At 44.7% G+C, this 19,986-nt stretch overlaps 1 protein-coding gene across 1 annotated transcript; it reads right to left on the minus strand.

Annotated features, from left to right (window-relative positions):
• Window positions 1–1,273: 1,273 nt before the first annotated feature.
• On the minus strand, window positions 1,274–12,646 carry ASB4 (ankyrin repeat and SOCS box containing 4). Its single transcript, XM_069774774.1, has 5 exons — window positions 12,318–12,646; window positions 8,419–8,718; window positions 5,635–6,125; window positions 3,868–3,981; window positions 1,274–2,155 (listed from the first exon to the last, which is right to left on the minus strand). The coding sequence occupies exons 1-5, from the start codon at window positions 12,529–12,531 to the stop codon at window positions 1,967–1,969; spliced, it is 1,308 nt and encodes a 435-aa protein (XP_069630875.1). The 5' UTR covers window positions 12,532–12,646; the 3' UTR covers window positions 1,274–1,966.
• Window positions 12,647–19,986: the final 7,340 nt, after the last annotated feature.

Genomic DNA, 19,986 nt, shown 5'->3' on the forward strand with positions numbered 1-19,986 from the left:
TTCCAAATTCACTGGTTTTCCTCAGTGCAGAATTGCCTGGATCCCATTGACCTGGAACCGCCTCAAGCGGATTTTTCTACAGACAACCTGCCCCAGCTCCTGATCCATTCTCCCCTGCAGACTACTGTAGTGTCTCTGATAGAGATATCTCTGCAACACTATAAAAATCCTTCATCGGTTTAGTAAAGTACAGGGACCTATATTACAACTTCATTCACATGAGAAAGCATTTTCTCATGGTCTGTGTTGTCTTTGAAATTCTCCATTGGAACTGGAAACTGTTAAATAGCAATCTATGTTGCTGTTTAGCTAAACATAAACAGACCCATGAACTGGATTCTCTCCTAACACAGTGTACAAGCTTTGATTCATGAAAACTGAGATGGAAAGAAAGAGAAGTGATTTATAACACTAAATAATCTGCACATTTCTTCAACTGCTGTTACTGCCACTTAGCGAGACACAGAGACACTGAACAGCTTGGCCGCTCCTGTCTGGCTGGGAAGAGCCTGACATGCCGTGGGCTCTCTTGCAATGAGATAATAATAATGGTGAGGACCAACAACCTCACAGTCAGAGGTGCAATGAGAAGTCAGGAGTTACTGGCTCCCGATGGTGGGCATGGCTCACTGCCCTTTTAACAGAGCCCAGAATTGTCAGGGTCTAGAAAAAGTGGAACAGCACAGATGGATTGCATCAAACTAAAAAAGGGAAGAAAAATGGGTTTTATCTGCAGGTCTGATCACACATTTGCCCTTGCTGCAGGACACTTGGTGTGTGAACTGCCTCTGCCCTGAATTTCATCCTTCCTCACCGGAGACAGTAGCTCAGTCAAGGGTAAAGGTTTCCTGCTGAGCTGGGAAACCAGTGCTGGCAGGTCCAAAAGCACAGGGCCTGCAAATCAGGGGGACTGGCAGGTCTGTATCAGCACAGTCAACACATCTTCATCTTGGAAACACCTTTCAGTTAAGGTGGGATTCCTCTCACCTGTGCTTAGCTGCCAAAAAATGAAGTGTATAGTCCATGTTAGCAGGCTAGGTTCCCTTTATAGTCAATGAAGAGAAGGGTTCATATTCTTCCCAGATCCCATCCAACACCATCCTGAGGGATATATGGATGGGTATAAGTACGGCTGTGCAGGTTGCAGGGGCAAGTCCATTCTACCTGCATTTCTTCACGCCAGGATATGAATTTATCATCGGTCGCAGTGAGAGTGGAAACAGAGGCAGCATCTGATAAAAGCTACCCAGGCACGAATATCAACACGCAGAAATTTCAGTGCTGCAGATTTCAATCCTGTTCACATACTATGATTGATAATGGAAAAAATTCTTACAATTACAAAGGATATTATTATGACAAAGCTTTATAAGATACAGACAGGTGTAGTGAACAGCAAACTAACATTGAACTGAGAGTCAATACACAGGAAAATACGGAAACTACTGAAATCCTGTCTGTGGTCACAATTCAAAGCAGTTTGCCCATGTCTTTCTGGGAAAGCATTTCTGTGACTCTTCTAATAAATGTCCTGATTTTCAACAGTATCCTTTCTTTTACTCCCAAAATGACAGCTGAAGAAAATTACAGTGAAACAGTATCAAAGGTTGTTCAGACTGAATCTAATGCTATCTAGCAGGCAGTGGAATAAATACCAAAGGAAGCAGCGGCATCCTTTAAGCTAGGCTGAACAAAGCGTGGAAGTACGAGCTCCTGTGTTTCTTTGGAGCAGGGGGCCTTTCCAGCCCTGCCTCCCCCAGCACAACCCGCAGCCTGCAGCCGTGATTCTTCAGTGCAGGGAGAGACAGCGGCTCGGAGGAGAGCCAGTAAACCCCAGCCCAGCTTCAGGCTGGCCTGCCACTGTACGAAAGCGAAGGGCTGTGTCAGGGTTGTGCCTGGATCTCCAGCACCCCGCCGAGGTGTGTGGATCCAGGGAGGGAGAAGCCGGTGCCCACTCCGCTGCGGCTCAGTAGATGATTCCTTCTGGTTCCAGCAGCAAGTACTTCTTCATGGACAGGGGGATGGAGAGCAAGGGGACTCCTCGGTGACACCTTTCTGACAATATCGCCCGAATAGCACATCTGCATAAATGCATGAGTGACCGTGGTGAATTGCTGCACACAGTGAACAAAGAGTCATAGAAATCCTGGTGCCGCTGTAAAAAAACACAAGTGGGTTTTAGGAAAATAAGGCTTTTTCCTGCCCTCCCTTTCCCCTGCCCACATGCAGTCCTTGGCGGAACAGGGTAAAAAACACAGCCAGCACCCCTGTCCCTTGGAGGCTCATCAAGCACCGGGGACTTGGTTTAGCCAAAAGCCTGCAGAAAATCCTTACGCTTGCCTCAAATATTTAGTGTTAAGTCAAAGGCCATGATGAAATCTTTAGGTTTGGTATGTCTTTTATCCACCAGTTTGAGGTGGGGCTTCCTCTGTGGTGTTAGTTCTGATCCGAACAGACACTGCAGCCAGGTCAGGGTCAGCGCACGTGGACGAGTTAATCCTCTAAACCTCACCACAGGGCAGCGAGGCAGCATAATGCCGGCGTTACCCGTGAGTTCGCTGGGGCTGCAAACGGCAAAGTACCTTTGGGCTTACTCATTGCCCCAGTGGCCTTTTAGAATAAATAAAATTGCATCCCCACGAGAAGAAAAGTGCAGATGCTTACAAATGATGTTGAAATAAAAGAAGCAAATGGTAAATATGTGCAACTGTGTGTGACTTGGCCTTATTTTATAATCTTGCTACTTGACAGATCTGGTTACATGTATTTTCAGGTACACATTATGTATGGAAAAGTACGGATTGGTGTCAACAAAAGATTTGCTTCAATTTCATGTCAAATTCAGCAAATAGCTTTGACAACAAAAATGAAAATATCAACAAAGAAATAGAGCAACTGTGGACTTTTTGAAATAAGAATGTTCCAATATTTCAGATCAAGATTTTTGTTTGAAGAAAAATTATTATTATTAATTATTGTTATTAAGGTGAAAAAAGACCTTTAAATTCTAATTTTGTGTTTACCCAGAATGATTTCTTTTAAATTTTTCTGAACAAATCTGACCCCCCAAAAGTCTCACAGTTCCCATGGCTATATAACTCTGCATTGTAATATGGATGGAGTTCCCTAAACATCACTGATGATGTATAGCAGATATTGGTGCACTTAACTTCAGCACTGATTTGAAAATTTTAAAAAAGCTCAGTCTTAATAAAAGACTAGATTTAAACTGGAATATTGGGACTATGAGGATTTCTGAATTAAAGGGATAATTATGTCAAAGCATATAGTTTGTCACACAGCTTTGCCTTTTGACAATATCTCCTCCTCTTTGATCTCTTATTTTTTCATTTAAATTCTCCCTTGTATTTGCATCTAACCAGTCCTGCTCACAGAAAGCCAACCCATGTAACAGAAACTAGATACATAGTCATACTCATGTCAAATGGTACTTTTATAATGTTAGCTGACTTAAAAAAAAAAAAATTATATAATACATTATATATTTTATATATAATACATAATATATTATATAATACATATAAATATATGTATTGACAGATCTGAAGAAACACCAGTCCCAGCCAGAATCTTTGCACTTGCTAAATGCAGGGAGAGCTGAGCTCCTACAGCACCCCTGACAGGGGGTGCTCCAAAGGATAATGTTGCAATGAAAATTTCTCAAAAATGTGTCTTTTGTCAGTGAGTGATATGCTTTTGTCAAGTGAGTGGTATTAAATGGGGAAGTCCTAAATCCTCTGAGATGTTCTTCTCTTTCAACAGCATTCTCACTTTTCTGTGGTCGGATATGGAGAATGCAAATAATGAGCTTGGATTTTACTTAGTTACAACTGATTAAGAGCTTACCTCAAAGACGTCATCAGGTATGGCTGCTTTCCACTTAGATGTTGATTTGATGTGTTTGTAGGTGTTGACAACAACCTCCACAGCTCTTGGGTGGGAATGACAGGCTTGTAGCACCTGCAGGCAAGATGCACAGAGACCATGAGTACCACCAAGAAGCTGGGGCTAGCCTGGATGCTTGGCACTGTGCAGCGGCATACTGAGACGGACATAGCCAAAGAATTACGAGAGGATCAGGTTGGAGATGCAAAGGACGCAAGCCCTGTCTACGCTATTCAGTGCAAGTACAGCAAGAAACCCCAGGCTAGCCCCCAGTGGAGCTGTGCACAGCCCAGTTTAACACCATACAGAAGTACTGGCTTAGATCTCCAGAGCAGTGTAGCTTGCTGACTGGGTAGGCTTTATCACCCAAATCTGGAGATAACTTGCTCATAGCTGGGTTGAGTGACTCAACACCAGACAAAGGCATGCACAAAGTCCTTGCTCCAAGTCATGCAGCACAGGAACAGAAAAAATCCCGTCACATGAATCAAAAATGCATCATTACAGGAAAATTTAAAAGAAGACTGGGAGATAACACAGCTCAGAAGTAGGGCTTCCAAGCCACATGAGGCCCCTGACACAACTGCTCTGCCCAGTAACTTTAGCTCAGTAGGAAAAAAACCAAAGTCTATTGTCACTCGCACTCAGGGAATAACATTTTGCATTCACACCATACGATGCATAATTTTGTCCCACACAGTCACCAGGTTTTCACAAACAAAACTGCAGAGCATCCCTCTGGGATAAATATCATCTTACATATTTTACAGATGGCAAATGACAGTTTGGAAGGGAGGCCCTCTCCATGCAACAGGAGAAAGGCGGAGGCAGGAAGAGGAGACCCGAGACCCAGCTCTCAATCGCGCTCTAGGAAACTAAGTGTTGTTCTGTTACAGACGGGGACAGCTCATCCTGGGCTCAAGAGGGCACAACCAAAAGATTGGCATTTTATTCAAAGGCTTCTGGTTGTTTGGCTTGTTAAAACTTTACATATACAGTGGAGGAGCTGCAAAATGTTGCTCAGGGCACTGGATGAGAGAGAATAAGTCCTGACTACAGCAAGCTTACTTAGTTGTCTGATATAATAAGACTGTCAGCTACTTCCGTCAGTGCCTTGGGCTTTGCAGACATTTAGAAATTCTTTGGGAGGGATCCTGCAATTATTTTTCTTTTTTTTTTCATCAACTATGAGCCCAGGCCTGGCATTTTCCCTTAATTTCTCACATTTCCTGAGAATGAGACAAAGCTTTATTGAAATCCATTTCACTTTGAATAGATTTTTAAAGGCCAGAAGTGACAAACTGAATCAACTGGTCTGATCTCCAATCTTTGGTAGAGGCCATGAAATAAGCATTTCGTATAACCCAGTTAAGCCTGTACGGAGCCAGGTTTGACAAAAGCACATAGGTTTTCTGAAATGAGAAAGTGAATCAGCTCTGAAAAATTAGGCTTGAGCCAGCATTTAGAGTTCAGGGTTTCAGGTTTGTTAAGAACAAAAATGGGATCTGGGTCTGATTTCTGGCATTAGCAACTGTAATTTCTCTTCAGTCAAATGATATCACTCTTACAATAGGTCACCTCACAAGGTTTTGGGCATTCTGGGCCCACAGTTTACAGGACTCCAACAAATCCAGATACCACTAAACCCTGAAGTTTCAATCTCTCACCCCTTTCCTGTTCAAGACATCACCTCTCTCCATATCCCCACTGTACAAAGCCATCTTTAACCTTGTGGAATTGCAGAGGATATATCCTAGCTGCTCCATGATTCAGTAGCAGCTGGTAGCAGATGTCAGGCTGGGCAGCTGGCCGCACAGATGTCACTTTTATGATATACTGTAGGGGTGCACAGCCGTTGACATCCATGACGTTTGCTTCTGCTCCTGCCTCCAGCAGCATGTGCAGCAGGACGTGATCACAGTTCCAGGCAGCTTTGTGGAGCGGGGATTTGAAATCCTCATCACGAGCGTTCACTTCAGCTTTATAGTCTAAGAGCATCCGACAGATGAGGTGGTGATCCGGGCTGTATATCTGATCCTTATAGTGCAGGGCCCAATAGGCTGCACAGGCCAGGGGAGTCTCCATGTAGGCATTGAGAGCATCAACGTGCGCTCCTTGTTCCACGTAAAAGGCCACGAGCTCCGGGATACCTAAGCGCGCAACGAGGTGCAGAGGAGTCTCCTCATCTTGGTTGTTTGTTTTTATGTTCACATTTGCTCCTGCCAAAGAAAGATGAGGGGTCAAAATGAAGGCAACGAAAAACCGGATTCAGACATCTCTCTGCTTGAGCCCTGCTACCCAAGGGGAAGGTGAGGTGGGAAACTGGTGTAAAAGACACATATGGAAATGCAAATAGCTAGGGACGTGAATTCTGCATTTCTTGAGCCTCCAGGAAACCCTTAGAAACTTCAGGTTCTTGGATCCAGCCTCAGATGTGATAGCTTGGCGCCAAGCTGGCAGAAGACCTTATCTGAGCGCTCCATTTTGGAGCAGCATGCAGGTCCAAATCTCTGTGTGAAATGCTTTTTCCTAGAAATGAAGAACTGAAGGAAAAAGCAGCGCTTTACTCCTACTCCGGAGAACAGTTCTGCGCGGATCTGCAGCACCTCATGAACTGCGAGCCTGGAAGAAGGGCCATCTTATGACCGATCGAGAGAGGATATAAAAACCCCAACGCCAAAGTCCCCGGCTGAGGGTCCGGATCCTGTTTCCACGCTGCTAAGGGCGCTGGTACGACCGCTCCGTCTGTGCCGAGGGGCTGCCGCAGCTGAAGCAACAGCACCATCTGCTGAGCGCACAAGCCGGGCCGCGGCGGGGCGGCGGGGGGACCCGACCCCCCACCCGGCCCCGGCCCCCCACCGGCCCCGCCACCGGCCCCCCCACCGGCGGGGCTCCCCAGCTCCTTGCCGGCTGCCCTCCCGCTTTCCAGCTACCGGCGATTCGCTCTGAAGAGATGCAGATGACTGCAGGAATAATACCGAACGCTGCGTATTAAGAAAGAGGGGAAGGCTGGCGAGACCCCATTCCCCAGAGCAAAGCAGCACCTGGGGTGTGACACCGCTGAGTGGAGGTGGCAGGGTGGGAGAGGCATCTTGGAAACTTTGGTGCGGGGACATTAAGCGAAACCCTGGCTTCAGCTCTTGGGTGGTGCTGCTACGCGAATGTGCACACCTGCTACGCGAATGTGCACACCTGGTACGTGAATGTGCACACCTGCTACGCGAATGTGCACACCTGGTACGTGAATGTGCACACCTGCCGCATTTTGCTCCAGACCTGTCCTGTTTTGCCTGGAGTCTCCACATCTAGCTCATATGGAGATTCAAGTTTACCCAGTGCTTTGGGATGCAGGGTGGCTTGTAAAGTATCAGTATTCTGCTGCTGATGGGTGGGTGGAGAAAGCCTACAGAATGCATCCTTTCATTTGCATTCATCCTATGCTACGCTTTATAAGAGTACATTTGACTTTTAAGCTTTTCCATGGTAGCAAATTCAACTCCTGCTGTCAGGACTGTTTGCTTTGGGCAGGATACAACTGGCAGCATTTATTTTCCTTTCTACCAAACAAAATAATATGTATCTTTCCAGCAGAAGAAAAACGATGTGGTTATTCACTCGGGACTGCAGATTGCCTTGCCCACAAAGCATACTTGGGTTCTGCATCTCAGGAAAAGCCTTCAATAACAACACATGTTAAAAAAAAACAAAACCAAAAGCGTTTGTATTTGCCATGGCACAGTGTGATAAAGAGGGGAATCTGTCTGTTTATAACTGAGGCCTTGAACTACCTTACTTTGCTGTACCTTTTATGTCTGTCTTTTACTGTCCCCTGAGTCAGCATCCTTGTGTTAAGGAAATAGTGTGTGACACCAATTTATTTATCCAGGAATTACGTCTATTCATAACTTCATTTGTTACAGACGACCAGCAGCGTAACGTATCTTACTTTGGGAAAACAAAAATCTTAGCCTTTTTTTCTTCCCCAGTCCTTAAATAGATGCAGGAGTTTGGCTGCTGATGAAGAGATGGTATGAAAAGCTACATCCATTTTTTTCTAGGCCAGGTCTCAAAAAACAAGTGGTTGAAAGAATTTTACTGAGATCAAGGAAATTTGAACAAGAAAGGAGAGGGGTACACTTTCATGTGAAAACATCTCAACAGTAAACCCAGATGAAGAAGACAGAAAAATAGTAGAGAAATAGAAATTCCCTGATTCAGCAGAGCTGTTCTGCTGAGGGACTGACCGGGCAGTGGGCTGGAGGCACTGAAATGGGAAATGATCCTGGAGTAACGGCCGGTGGCCAGGGAGAGGGAAGGACAGATGGGGTGAGGAATCAGAAAGGGAGAAACTTCCTCTGATCAAAGAGATGGGGAAAAGGAGACTGAGATGAAGACATGGGTCAACTGTGGATGGAAGTGATAAATACAATGTACTTTGACAAACTGCCTCCTAAGAGAAACCACCACCGCCTCTGGGCATACCACCAGAGATGCTCCAGAGCTTTACCTTACCTCTCCAAACCAGCTGCTGGGCACAAGGCATGGAGGTTCGTGTCGTACAGAAGTGCAAAGGCGCTTGTCCACTCATTGAAAAGCAGTTCAGCTTAGCTCCGTGGTTGCAGAGGATCTTGAGACACTCAACATTTGCCATTTCACACGCTACGTGGATTGCAGCTTTACCGTTGGGCCGGCAGTTGATTGTAGCTTTGTGATTGAGGAGGACCGAAAGACTCTCCAGATGTCCATACATGACAGCTAGATGAAGTCCAGTTGCCCAGGATATTTTTAATTTGTAGCTAGGCAGCCAGTACCCTGTACAAAGTGAAAATGTGTTACCATCCTTGGCAAAGACTTTCATTTGGACTATCCACCTACTGAGAATAATTGAGGGTGAAGGAAGGGTTGGAGTTTTGCTTTAATTTACTGCAATTTCAGCAGCTACAGCTTAGAGCACACAAAGTTCTCTCAAGTATAATTTCATTTGCATTACACACTTTTACTACATGTGCTGAATAGCCTGCCTTTTGGAGAGGTAATTCCCATGTAGATGTACTCTGAAGGCAGCTTTTGTTTTTCTTGTGACCTGTGTAGTCTAAATAAAAAAAAAAAATATGCTTAGAGCATTTGAAATGCCACCAGCTAAAAAATATGGGGGAAATGGGATCTTCAGCCTGCCAATAGCTGAACAAAGGTGGCATTGGAGTACGAAGGCAGCATTTACTTAGGCCAGTGACTCAACAGATAGCTCAGCCTACTATTTCTGCGTGGGAGATGGCAGGATCTTGCATGTCAGGAGCTGGATTCAGACCTACAGTGATGCATTGCACATAGATGACTCCTGGCAATGTGGCTGCAGCTGTATCACAGGTCGCCTGCCAACCACTGCCCCTGAGGAGCATGGAGCGAGGAGTTTGGATGCTGATGTAAATTAGGTTGAAGAGCCAAGTAGAGGCAGTGACACTTTAGCATGAAATTTGGCTCCAGAAAGTTTGGATTTTTCTCTGAAAATGTCACAATTACGGTGCGGGGTTTTTTTAATTACCAACAGGTGTAAGACCAAATAACACTTAAATATTTGTTCCCAAAATAGGACTACATGCTTAATGACTACACAGAGACAGTCTCAGAAGTGATTACTATAATTGTTTGTTTAAAAAAAGCAAAACACAATAATAATGTGCAGAAGGGCAAGAAAAGTCTAAAACTTCTTCTTTTCTCTTTCTTTTCAGATACAGCAGCTACACCTTAGCTAGAAAGTGCATACAAAACTTTCTGGGTTTGATTTATCTATTTGTCCTTGGACAAATGCCTGGTTGAATACTGTTACCATGTAAAAGATACAGAAAAAAATACTAAAGATGCATAATGAGGTCAAATTAATTCAGACCTCCATTTTAAAATCTCTAGTTTTATATAGTTTTTCAACCTTAATGTCATATAGATACAGTTTTTACAGTATTCATGTGTGTTGTATTAGACAGAAAGAAGATGGAGAGGGAGGAAAGAGGTAGATAGAAACAAAGTGCTAGTGGCAGGGAGAAACATGGATTAAAGTTTTTCTTCCTTCCTAGTTAAATTGCAAGTATATTCTGAGATAGATGCCAGTAATGCAGTTCTTGTATTCCTCTGAAAAATGCTAGATTTTCACTGAAAGGTTACAGATATAAAATGGACAGTCATGACAGCAACTGCACCGCCTGCTCTGGCATGGCTGCAGTGACATGTTCCTGACCAAAATAAGCATTTATTACTACCAGTGTGTGAGATGTCAGGGGTGAGAAACTGTCTAGAGACCATAGCATCCACTCGAGGACGAGATTCTGGGGGACTACCAAATCCAGGCCCCAAGGAACACACGCCGCAAACAGCAACAGCAGGCAGCCCCGAGGCACCTGAGTGCCCAAGCGGGGAGACGGGCTCCTCTGCAGCCACTCAAGCCTCTCTCAACCCACTGACGATGCAGGCTAGGCTGCCAACTCCAGTAAGACAACCTTTTCATCATATACCCCCAAATCAGGCACAAAGTAGGTGGGCTATATCCCAGAGTCTATGCATATAGCAGAGCAAGTTTCTTAAATCACCTCCCTGTCTGAATTTACACGCAATATTCCCCTTTGTTACAGGCGAGCTGTGGAGCACTGCCGGCTTATCCCACATGGAGCTGGGCCTCACATTTATGGCCCGATGTGAGCCATAAATGATATGTAACAGCAGGAAAGTGATCCTTAAAACCCAAGTTATCACTTTATATAGCCACAGTTTTCCTGCCTGAGACCACCTTTTCTTTCCTTTGCCTGTGCTGCTGCAGGTGAGCTGTGCTCTGCCCTCTGCCCAAACCCGCGGGTGTCTCCGCGCCCAGAGGGACAGGGACCAGGCACTGAGCAGGAAGCAGACATGGGCTCCATGGGAGGCCTCGTTCAGCTTGCCTGGCTTTTTGGGTGGAAACGTGAAAAAAACATGGCACACGCAAAGTCAGTGTCCTTGGGAGCTCTCAGCCTCTGGAAGAGAGGAAGAAAAACCACTCTGTCACCCATGGCATCTCTTTCCTGCTTCATTGCTTACAGCTGTGGCAAAGCTCAGGCTGTTTCTCAAGGAAATCCCCCTCTCATATCACAGTTTTCTGGGATTCCCAATAAAAGTAGAATTCGCACAAGAGTTGATAGAGTGCCTCCTGCCTTTCGGACAAAGAAAACGAATACGCTGCTGTGATTTAGGCCATAGGGTGCATTTACCTCTCTACTTTCTGGAGAAAGGAGAGACTTCTCCGAGACTTCTCCAACAGAGACAGGTTAATGCTTGCAGTCAAATGATCTACAATTAAAAATCTGCGCATTAATCCTGTAGTCTCAAACCACAACCAGAATGCATTTCAGCCTGCTGAGAACAGAGGAAAAGGTATTTTAAGATACATTCATCACTGTGTAGGTTAGTTCAGACACTGTCCCGAAAGGAAAGACATCATGACTGCATCATCCTCACCCTAATGAAATCAAAAGAACAGGAGCCAACCATTAAATGAGAGGTAAACACAGAAAAGGAGAAGAGGTGGGATGTTGTGCCTTCTTTATACCACAGAAAAAAATGCATTTGCTGTGCTGCTGAGACTGGAGATGTTTATCTCCACGTATTATTAACTTCTGGCAAAGGCTGATTATTACTGTTTTCTAGATACACATGAAGAGTCTGTTAGCAAGTAGGTCATGAAGAATGTTGATTTTAGCATAGAGCAAACTTGTTTTATTGCTTTAAGTTATAAGGTTTTGGAAATGCAGCCAGTGTCTGGCTGAGAACCAGTTTGGGTTTTCTGCACTCTAAAACAGATGTCTTTTCTGGTTGTGTTTTTCCAGATGATGTTTCTGTTTTGACAAACTAGCACATCCTCAGTTTCTGTTAGTTTGAAAAAAAATTCTCCTACCATCCAGCAACATCCAAGGTCTACAGGATTTCCATAGCTCTCCTGAGCTAGGGAAAACGCATTGTGCTACCACCGTAAACTTAAAATGGAAGAGATTGAGTATTTTATGTTTCTAAATGGCCTGTATATGTGACTTGGTACATGCAAGAAAGGTATATACCACACTTAGCCTGCATGTGTCTATTCTGGGCTTTGCACCCAAGTTCTCTGTGAGGAAATGGCAAAGGAGCCCTCTTTCTGGACTCCCCTGAAGCTGCAGCGGCTGCGTCAGCAGCGCGGAGGCTCAGGCTGGTCTCTGGCCTGCCCTCCACCAAGCCCAGTGGGTACAACTGGTAAGCTCCCCTACTGCGGTGACTGCAGCTGTACAAACCTACTGAGGCGTTACTGCCTATGAATCAGCTTACGCTGCAGCTTCAGAAGAGATAAAAGACCACAGTTTCTTGAAAAATCACTCAAACCTGTCTACTTCCTGGCTGGTGAATGCTGCCACATTTACCTTGTTTGTAGGATGCCAGAATCAGGTTTTCATCTTCCACTTCAAACACTGTGTCCACGTCTATTTTCTTTTGGCTCAAGAGCTCTTCAAGTGTTTCAAAGTCATTGGACTTCAGGGCTTCAAGAAAAGCCTTTTTCACCAACTTTGCAGCTGCAGCTCGAGTAATTTTCCCCTCTGTATTCTCGCCCTCTTTGTGTGTCTCCTCCAGATCCATTTTCAAACGTATGTGTTTGTGCTGTGAAGAGGGGTACACTGAGGTCCCTATAGCACAGTTGCATGCTGAAGTTCCTGAAGGATAGAAGGTAATTTTATCACTCGGTCATGCTGATCTGCTTGTTCTATTTATATGAGGAGCATTTCAGGCATTGAAATGCCACTCTTAGATATCACCACACTCTTTTTATGAAAGCGAGGACAGACACACTAGCAATAACACCAAAATAAGAGTTATTTCCACAGGCTTTATACACATTAAGCTTCATTAACCACATGGTTACCCTCTGCTCCCACCATACACGTACATTAAAAGACACTAGTCCCGGGTGTTGTTTCTCAGCTGGAGAAGTACTCACATTGCCTTTCATAGTTACCATTGCTGATTTATTGACTGCAGTGGGATGTGGTGCTCTGCCTGCAGATGCCTTTTAACTAGTGCATTTCAGACAAAAAAAAAAAAAAATCCCCAAGGCACTCTTCTGTGGGAGGTAGCTCACTCTTTCCCCAGGACAGCATTCAGCATGTTGGTCCTCGTTTCATTCCTCCAGCCATCAGGAAGGTCTCCACAAGAGCCCCCCACCACGCAGGTCTCACAGGATCCCTGATCTGTAAAGCCCCAAGGGAACACTGTGTTGATCAAGCCTGGTCTCCTGTATAATACCCTGAGCAGCAGGATTTCCCTAGTTTGCTCAGGGGCCACAAGCAGTGCTCCCAGGAAGGAGAAATGCTGGGATGAGGGGTCTGCAGAGCTGTACAGCCATGTTGTGGGCTGAGCTGACACACCGCAGGGAGCTTGCATGTGAATTAACTCACGTGCAAGCACAGGAGGCCACATGGGTCGATGGGCTCTTCTCTTTCCCCTGCACGTCCTTCATCTAAATTCAGACCCTCTCCCTCACCACCCCGTCACCCACTGAACGCTTCCTCCTTCCCCCCCTTTTCCTTCTCCCTTTGCTGGCCCTGTCCCTGTGCTGACAGCAGTCTGCGATGACGCAAACCCACACGTGGCCAGCATGAGCAGCTGCCATGTATCATGTAGAAGTGGTTCACACGTGCACCCACTTGGGCTGATGGATGAGACCATAGCTAGAAGGAGACTATCCACCCTTGATTTAAATCACCCAGAAAAGCGGACACCACCACAACCACCAAGAAAAAAATGTCGTGTTTATCCTTCCTGGGAGTTCGGCTGCCCAGTGGGCTGATGGGGAAATGTGAGCCAGGTGATAGTGGAAGGCAGAGCAGCCTCTGTGCTCGTAGGCTTTCCAGGGGCCAGGCTCCTCAGGCAGCCCCATGAGGTCCTGCAGGACCCCCGTCCATGGGAATGCTCACCAGCTCTCTCCTAGAGCCAGTACTCAACTAAGGTGTTGCAGGACAGCATTTCATGGAGAACTGTGAAATTTGTGAGTTCCTTCTACCTATGTACTTTTGGACAAAGAATACTTCATAAGAACAACTTCCCTGAGGTACTGTACTTTGTAATAAACACAGTGGGAAGGAAAATGGCTTGCCCTGGTGCTATAGGTCCCAGGCAGCTCATGTGAGTCTTTCTAGGCTTTCTTAAGAGGAGAGTCAGCATCAGGCTCTCCATACCTGTACATTCCCTCCTACACGGCTGCCTCACTCTTACTCAGTTACTTTCGATAGTGGATGACTCCACTTCATGCTTTAAAAAAAGTGTTAATGCTCGTCTGGCATGAGCAGAGGGACAAGGTGTGAACTCCAGATCTTACGGGCTTCTTGTTACTTGCTCCTTTTTTTTTTAAACCACTATATTCCTGAAGTCATGGATGCACAAAGCACTGATACATGGCTGCAGTCAATTGTTCACCTCAGCTACAATTTTCGATTTGAAATGGACTAGCTTTTCATCTATCATCTTTCTTAAATAGTATTAGATGACACAAGGACATTCAATCTAGCTGAAGGGATTGTGTCAGTACCTCTCCAATGCTGGTCTGCAGCTTGAAGGTTGAGATGCACAAGCATGTTGCTGTAACAGATTACTGCACATCTGCTGATCCATCGTGCTTGCTCTTGGCTGACAAGCAAGGTGAAGTAATTTGTGATGGCTTCGCCCACAGTGAAAGAGAAAGCTGATTAAAATTATCTTACATCCATCATGGTCCAAGAGCATGCACAGGAACAGCATCTCAGACCAGATGATGCACTACTACTTGCTCACCTTCAGCAGTTTGTGTGGCCCTGCTCTGACTCTCACAGAAATTTTTCTTAACATGAATGAGCTTATGAAAGAGAAAGGGAACAATTATAGATACCTATAGCCTTTATAGTTAGTGTTTTCCTGTAAGCTGCATTTGGGTCTAATCTTGAAAAACCTACTCATATGAGGGCACTGGTGGTTTCAGTACAATTACACACAAGAATGAGGAAATGGTTTTATGTTTTACATTGACAAACCATCACAAGAAGTTAGATTGACCTTTTAAAAGTATGACATAAGAATTTTTATTAATTCGCCTGAAGTATAGTCAAAATATATTTAAGAATACATAAATACTGTGAGTCATTGGTGGGGTAAAGGGACCAGCTTTTACCGTGTATCTGTATTTCTGCTGTGTGATTTCCAACAGACTTCTCCCCCACCGTACCACAAGGTGGCAGTTTGATTTTGAAAGTCAAAACTGATGTCATCCAAACTCCAAGGCTGCCAAATACTCCGAACATCTCACTGTGAAACAATAGCTCATCCCTTGTTTAACATCAGTACTAGTATTTATGATATTTATAGGTTAGACTTGAGGCCACTGTGATGGGCACTGTGCACTCACACGCTGTATCCACTAAGAAAACCTGGTTTCCACATTTGGGATCAATTGTCTAAATTACACGGCTAATGCAAAGGCACATTTTAACCAGGGAGACAACTCCTGCCCCCAGGCTTGCCTTCTGCTCCGCACAGTGCCGCCCTCCCGTTCACAGGACAAGCCGCAGGTGCACAAACACCTGCACCTCCTGGGGAAAGGCTGGATCTGCCCCTCGGAAGTGGTAACAGCAGGTCAGAAGAACCAGGTGTGAAACCACACAGCAAGCAAGAGAAGAGCAGACAATGCTCTTGGGGTGCATGCTGCTTTCCACTGTGGGTGACCGGACTGTTGTCACTAGCTCCAGATGGGCTGCTGAGGACCCTCTCTGTCAGGGTTATCACAGGCTTGCTCCAAAGCCCGCTGAAGTCAGGGGAAGTATTTCCACTGATTTCAGTGGGCTGTGTACTTTATTAGGTTGGGCACCAAGCAGCAGAGCTGAGCCAGGAAAGCTGCCTGGAGGTGGGTGCCTGAACGCCGTCGGGGTGGTGTTATGAGAAGGACGTTTGGTGGCACAGGAGTGTGTATGAAAATCAGAGTTGTGACTGCTTATAGAAGACAAAGCTTTAAGGAGAAAATGAGAAAAGATGTATTGGCAGGCTGTGCAGAGTGTGTCTCCTGAGGAGCCAGGGCCCCTCCGCTGGCACTTGCTGATGCAGAGCAATAATCTATTGGCAGCTACATAACTCACAGCAGTGCTGGGAACAGCTCGAGCAGAGTTTTGGAGGTGAAAACCAACATCCTGAACTCTGTGCTGGGGCAGGCAGAAAGCCAGCAAACGGAGAAATGCTCCAAAAGAATGATGGTGACGCAACCGGAGCAGTGGAGCTGTTCCTAGCTGCAATACAGAAAAGCCTGGCAGCTCCCTGCCAGCTCCCTGCCAGCCAGCCTACTCTGCAGCAAGCCCTGTCCCAAAGGCAGAGCTGGTGGGGGTGGGCACGGACAGCAGTAATAGATGCAGGGTCACCTACCTGCAGCTTTAGTAGGGCTGTTACAAATGTTCTCCCACCACCACTTACAGAGGGGACCTTGAAACATTGCCTGCAACCTCCAGCTCCGAGCCTTGCGGCAGTGTGTCAGCACGCTTGGCTAGAGAGGGTTCAACTCTGCCCTTTCCTTTCCTCAGCAGGTCGCTGGCTAAAGCAGGTAGCTTACGCAGCAGTAACACAGCCCCCATGTGAAGCAGTCTGTCCCACTCCGAAGCCTTTGTTAAGGAGGGAAAAGTACGAAACGAAACTGAAGCAAAAAACAGATCCTTGAGTCAACCCCACACTTTCATCTCTTCTGAACAGTGCGTGCTTGTAAAAATACTGTTGCAATAGCGATCACAATCCCCTCGCCTTGCTGCGGCCCTTACAGCATCTGCAGCGTCAGACCGAGTCTGCAACACTGCCGCCCACTCTGTGGGCAGTATTGCCTTGTATATCCTTTGTGTTGCCAAGTATATTCCTTGTTTCTTCTTGACAGCTCTCAGTTCCCAAGCTGGACTAAGCACAGCCCTCTTACTTATTCATATCACACATCTTTTTGCTAATATTGACTTTTTTTCACTGCTGTATATCTTTCTGCCTGCTTTAACCATCACCATATTTTATATGATTTTCTTCTTCCAGGATGCTGACTATAAGTGTAAAGATTAGATAAGTCTTCCCCATGCTTCTTGCTTTATTTCTTAGTAGAAAAAAAAGCTCTTTAGCTGCGCCAGGTGCAAACTATTTTCTCTGGGTGCTCAGCTGCAAATCATCTTTTCTCAAAAAGTCCTCTGTAAATTCACCCCTGTGACTGGTTAACTGAAACCTTCTTAGTACCAGTAGTTTGGAATCTTCCTGTTGTTCTTTGTTGTATTATTTCACTTTTGCGCTCATTTGCTAGGGATGGGGGAGGAAAATAGTCTCAGATCCTCAAAGGCATTTAGACATAGAACTCTCAGCTCCCTGGAAGTCAAATTCTAGGAGCTGGGAACCTAGGTATCTTTGCCAGTCTGGGCCTTCTGGTTTTGTTTTCAGTGAAGCAAGTATAATTTAGAAATACAGATCAAGTGAGGTGCTTAAGCCTTTAAGGTACACGCGTGTTACGAAATCAAAGGTTGATGCCAACAATACTGAATTGTGTTCTCATGGAACTTCATGTCTGAAGATTTCATGGCAAAAGCTTAGCCTATCCTTCCATGGGTTTTGTTTTGGCTTTCATGCCTAGTATTTCCATCTTTAGCCCCAGGGATGTCTTTCCTTCATTTCTATATAGTGTTCCAACTCCTGCTATCGGAGTATTTATTAGGATGTCCAGAAGCTCAGGGTTGGATTACCAATTGATGTTAGGATGTTAGCGGTTGAATTTAGGATGTTTTAAAATGAGGAATAATCTCTCAAAAATTACTACTAAGATAATATAATTAATAGTTTTTTGTCCTATAAAAAGTATACACAAAATGCACTTATTTTGCAAAATAGTTAAATACCATCTTTACCCAGATACAACGCTTGTAGGTTCCCTTTGATTCAAAGGGCACGAGTATTGTAAACAGGATCCATGTACACAGACAGAAATTAAAATCAGGTGGACAGTTTTTTCAAGGCATGGAGAAAATGAATCTTGCCTACCTATGCTTGGTGGAAAATTGTTCTCATATTTTTTGCAGCTTGATGTCATAGTATCTGACAGTATGTAAAACAGTGGGATTTTGCAACCAAACTTAAAATGTGAATCTCTTCCACTTCTTTCCTCCTGATGAAGCGAGGCGTGGACTATGGGCTTAAATGAAGCCTGTGGAAAGCAGTTCTTTAAAGACAAGTGTTCCTTCACAGCAGCGAGACAAAAATAATTCATTGCCCATAGAAAGAGCCCCGCAGGTGGCTGTGTCTCTCCTACCCTCCTCTCTCATGCCCCGCTGCCTGCTGCTTGGCCGTGCTCCCTGGCAGGGCTGGCCAGGGCTGAACTCCCACAGGGATTGGCCAAAGATGAGACATTCTCATCACGCTCTTCCCAGTAACTTTTGCCTTACCTGCCGAAGTGAAATTTGTGCAGAGCTGAGATGGTGTATGTGAGATGGTTCCTATATATTAAATTGTTTCCTATATATTAAATATTAAATATGTATCAAATAATAAAGTGATGAGGGTTTTAGGATAGGCAAACAGCCAAAGTGTGAAAGGCTCTCCAGTTTTGCAACTGCTCTAAGATGCCAGTCTTTTTGGATTAAAATACCAACGTATGAAGGAATATGAACACATTGAGCAGAAGCTGTACTGGTATTCTTTGAACAGCCATCAGGCAGCCTAGGGATAAGGCTATTCCTACTCTGAAGGACTAAATTTGAAGTGATGCCAAAATAAAGCATGTGGAAAAAAATCTGCCAAATGGGTGGAACGCGTGGAGAAGGAAGATGAGATATCATGAAATAAGCAGCACATCAGAAACCAGACTGGATGCAGTGGTGAGGCAGACGGGGACACCACAGGTCTGTCTGTCTCCATAATCACCCTGCGCTTGTATCGTTGGGCCAGTGGCTTTGATGAATGTTTTCAATCTCCACTGTTGCCTGTGCTTCCCACCCTTTCCTGATAAATCAGTCACTGATAAACATTGGCTGTTCATTACATTTCTAAGCAACATAAGCTGTTAAGCTTGCTCCTTCAGGGTATTGCCACCTACCTTCCCTGAATGTGACAGAACAAGTCCTTAGGTACAGAAGTGACAATATAGTTATGTTAGTCTAAATCAGAATATGCATATTAGATGCTGGTTTTATTGGTATTATTTACTGTATAAATCTTGCTCCAACTGCAGGAATTCCAGCTCTTATTGACAGACATCCAAAATTTGTGTGAATGGTGCAAGGCTGGCTTGGCCTTGATGCCTTTGCGAAGGGTGCAGAGCAAAGGGGGTGAGAAGTGAATCGCCTCCGTCAGAGCTCAGGCCGTATGAACAAATTCTTACATCACGGAATAGAGCTCAGTATGTTGATTCACCAACCTGAGTCCATTAGTATAAAAGCCAAGAAAACAAAAGCAAATATTTCTCATCTAAGCTTACAGTTGCATTGATTTACACCAGTTATTAAAAGAGTCCCCGAGGAAAGAAAATAACTAATGTTACCATTTACCTCCTGAGCCTCTGAATGACTGAATCATTAATATGGGAAAAACATCAATATCTTACAGCTATTTATATTTTGATTTTTTGTGTATTGGTGTTTCTGACATTATACAGAATATCTATTGTAAAATTATATTCAACTTAATGAGGTCTGAGTTAATTTACTAGATCTGTATAGGAAAATGTGCTTGCAGTATTAAAAGCATTTTATTTCCGTTTAACAATCTGTTGCCATAGTGACCAATCACAACTTTCTCAGTAGCTTTGTCTAGGAATTGGATGTAGGCTTTATTTTTGCTTTATTTTTTCTCCTGCATTCTCTGGGCCATGTTCTTGTTTAACTCATTTTTATTCTTTTTATAGTCTGTCCTTTTCCAACCATATTCTCAATTAGTCAGTAAGAATTCTGTCTGAGTTTAAAATAAAGATCATGACTTGGGATCTTCCTTTTAAATAATTATGTAAGGAACAGGAAAATACAATGCTGCACACCGTGGGCTTTCTTTATCATCAACAGATCACCCAGACCTAAT

The sequence above is a fragment of the Haliaeetus albicilla genome, chromosome 2 (assembly GCF_947461875.1).
Source record: "Haliaeetus albicilla chromosome 2, bHalAlb1.1, whole genome shotgun sequence".
In the NCBI taxonomy this organism is placed as follows: Eukaryota; Metazoa; Chordata; class Aves; order Accipitriformes; family Accipitridae; genus Haliaeetus; species Haliaeetus albicilla.

Bases quoted from the DNA above. Each gene is read 5' to 3' on its own strand.
- ASB4 (XM_069774774.1), bottom strand. From the start codon at position 12,531: ATGGATCTGGAGGAGACACACAAAGAGGGCGAGAATACAGAGGGGAAA. The intron at 6,126-8,418 runs GTAAGGTAAAGC...TTTCTTTGGCAG, and splicing joins CCAGCAGCTGGTTTGGAGAG to GAGCAAATGTGAACATAAAA. The intron at 3,982-5,634 runs GTTAAAGATGGC...TCTTGCCTGCAG, and splicing joins ATCCTCTGCAATTCCACAAG to GTGCTACAAGCCTGTCATTC.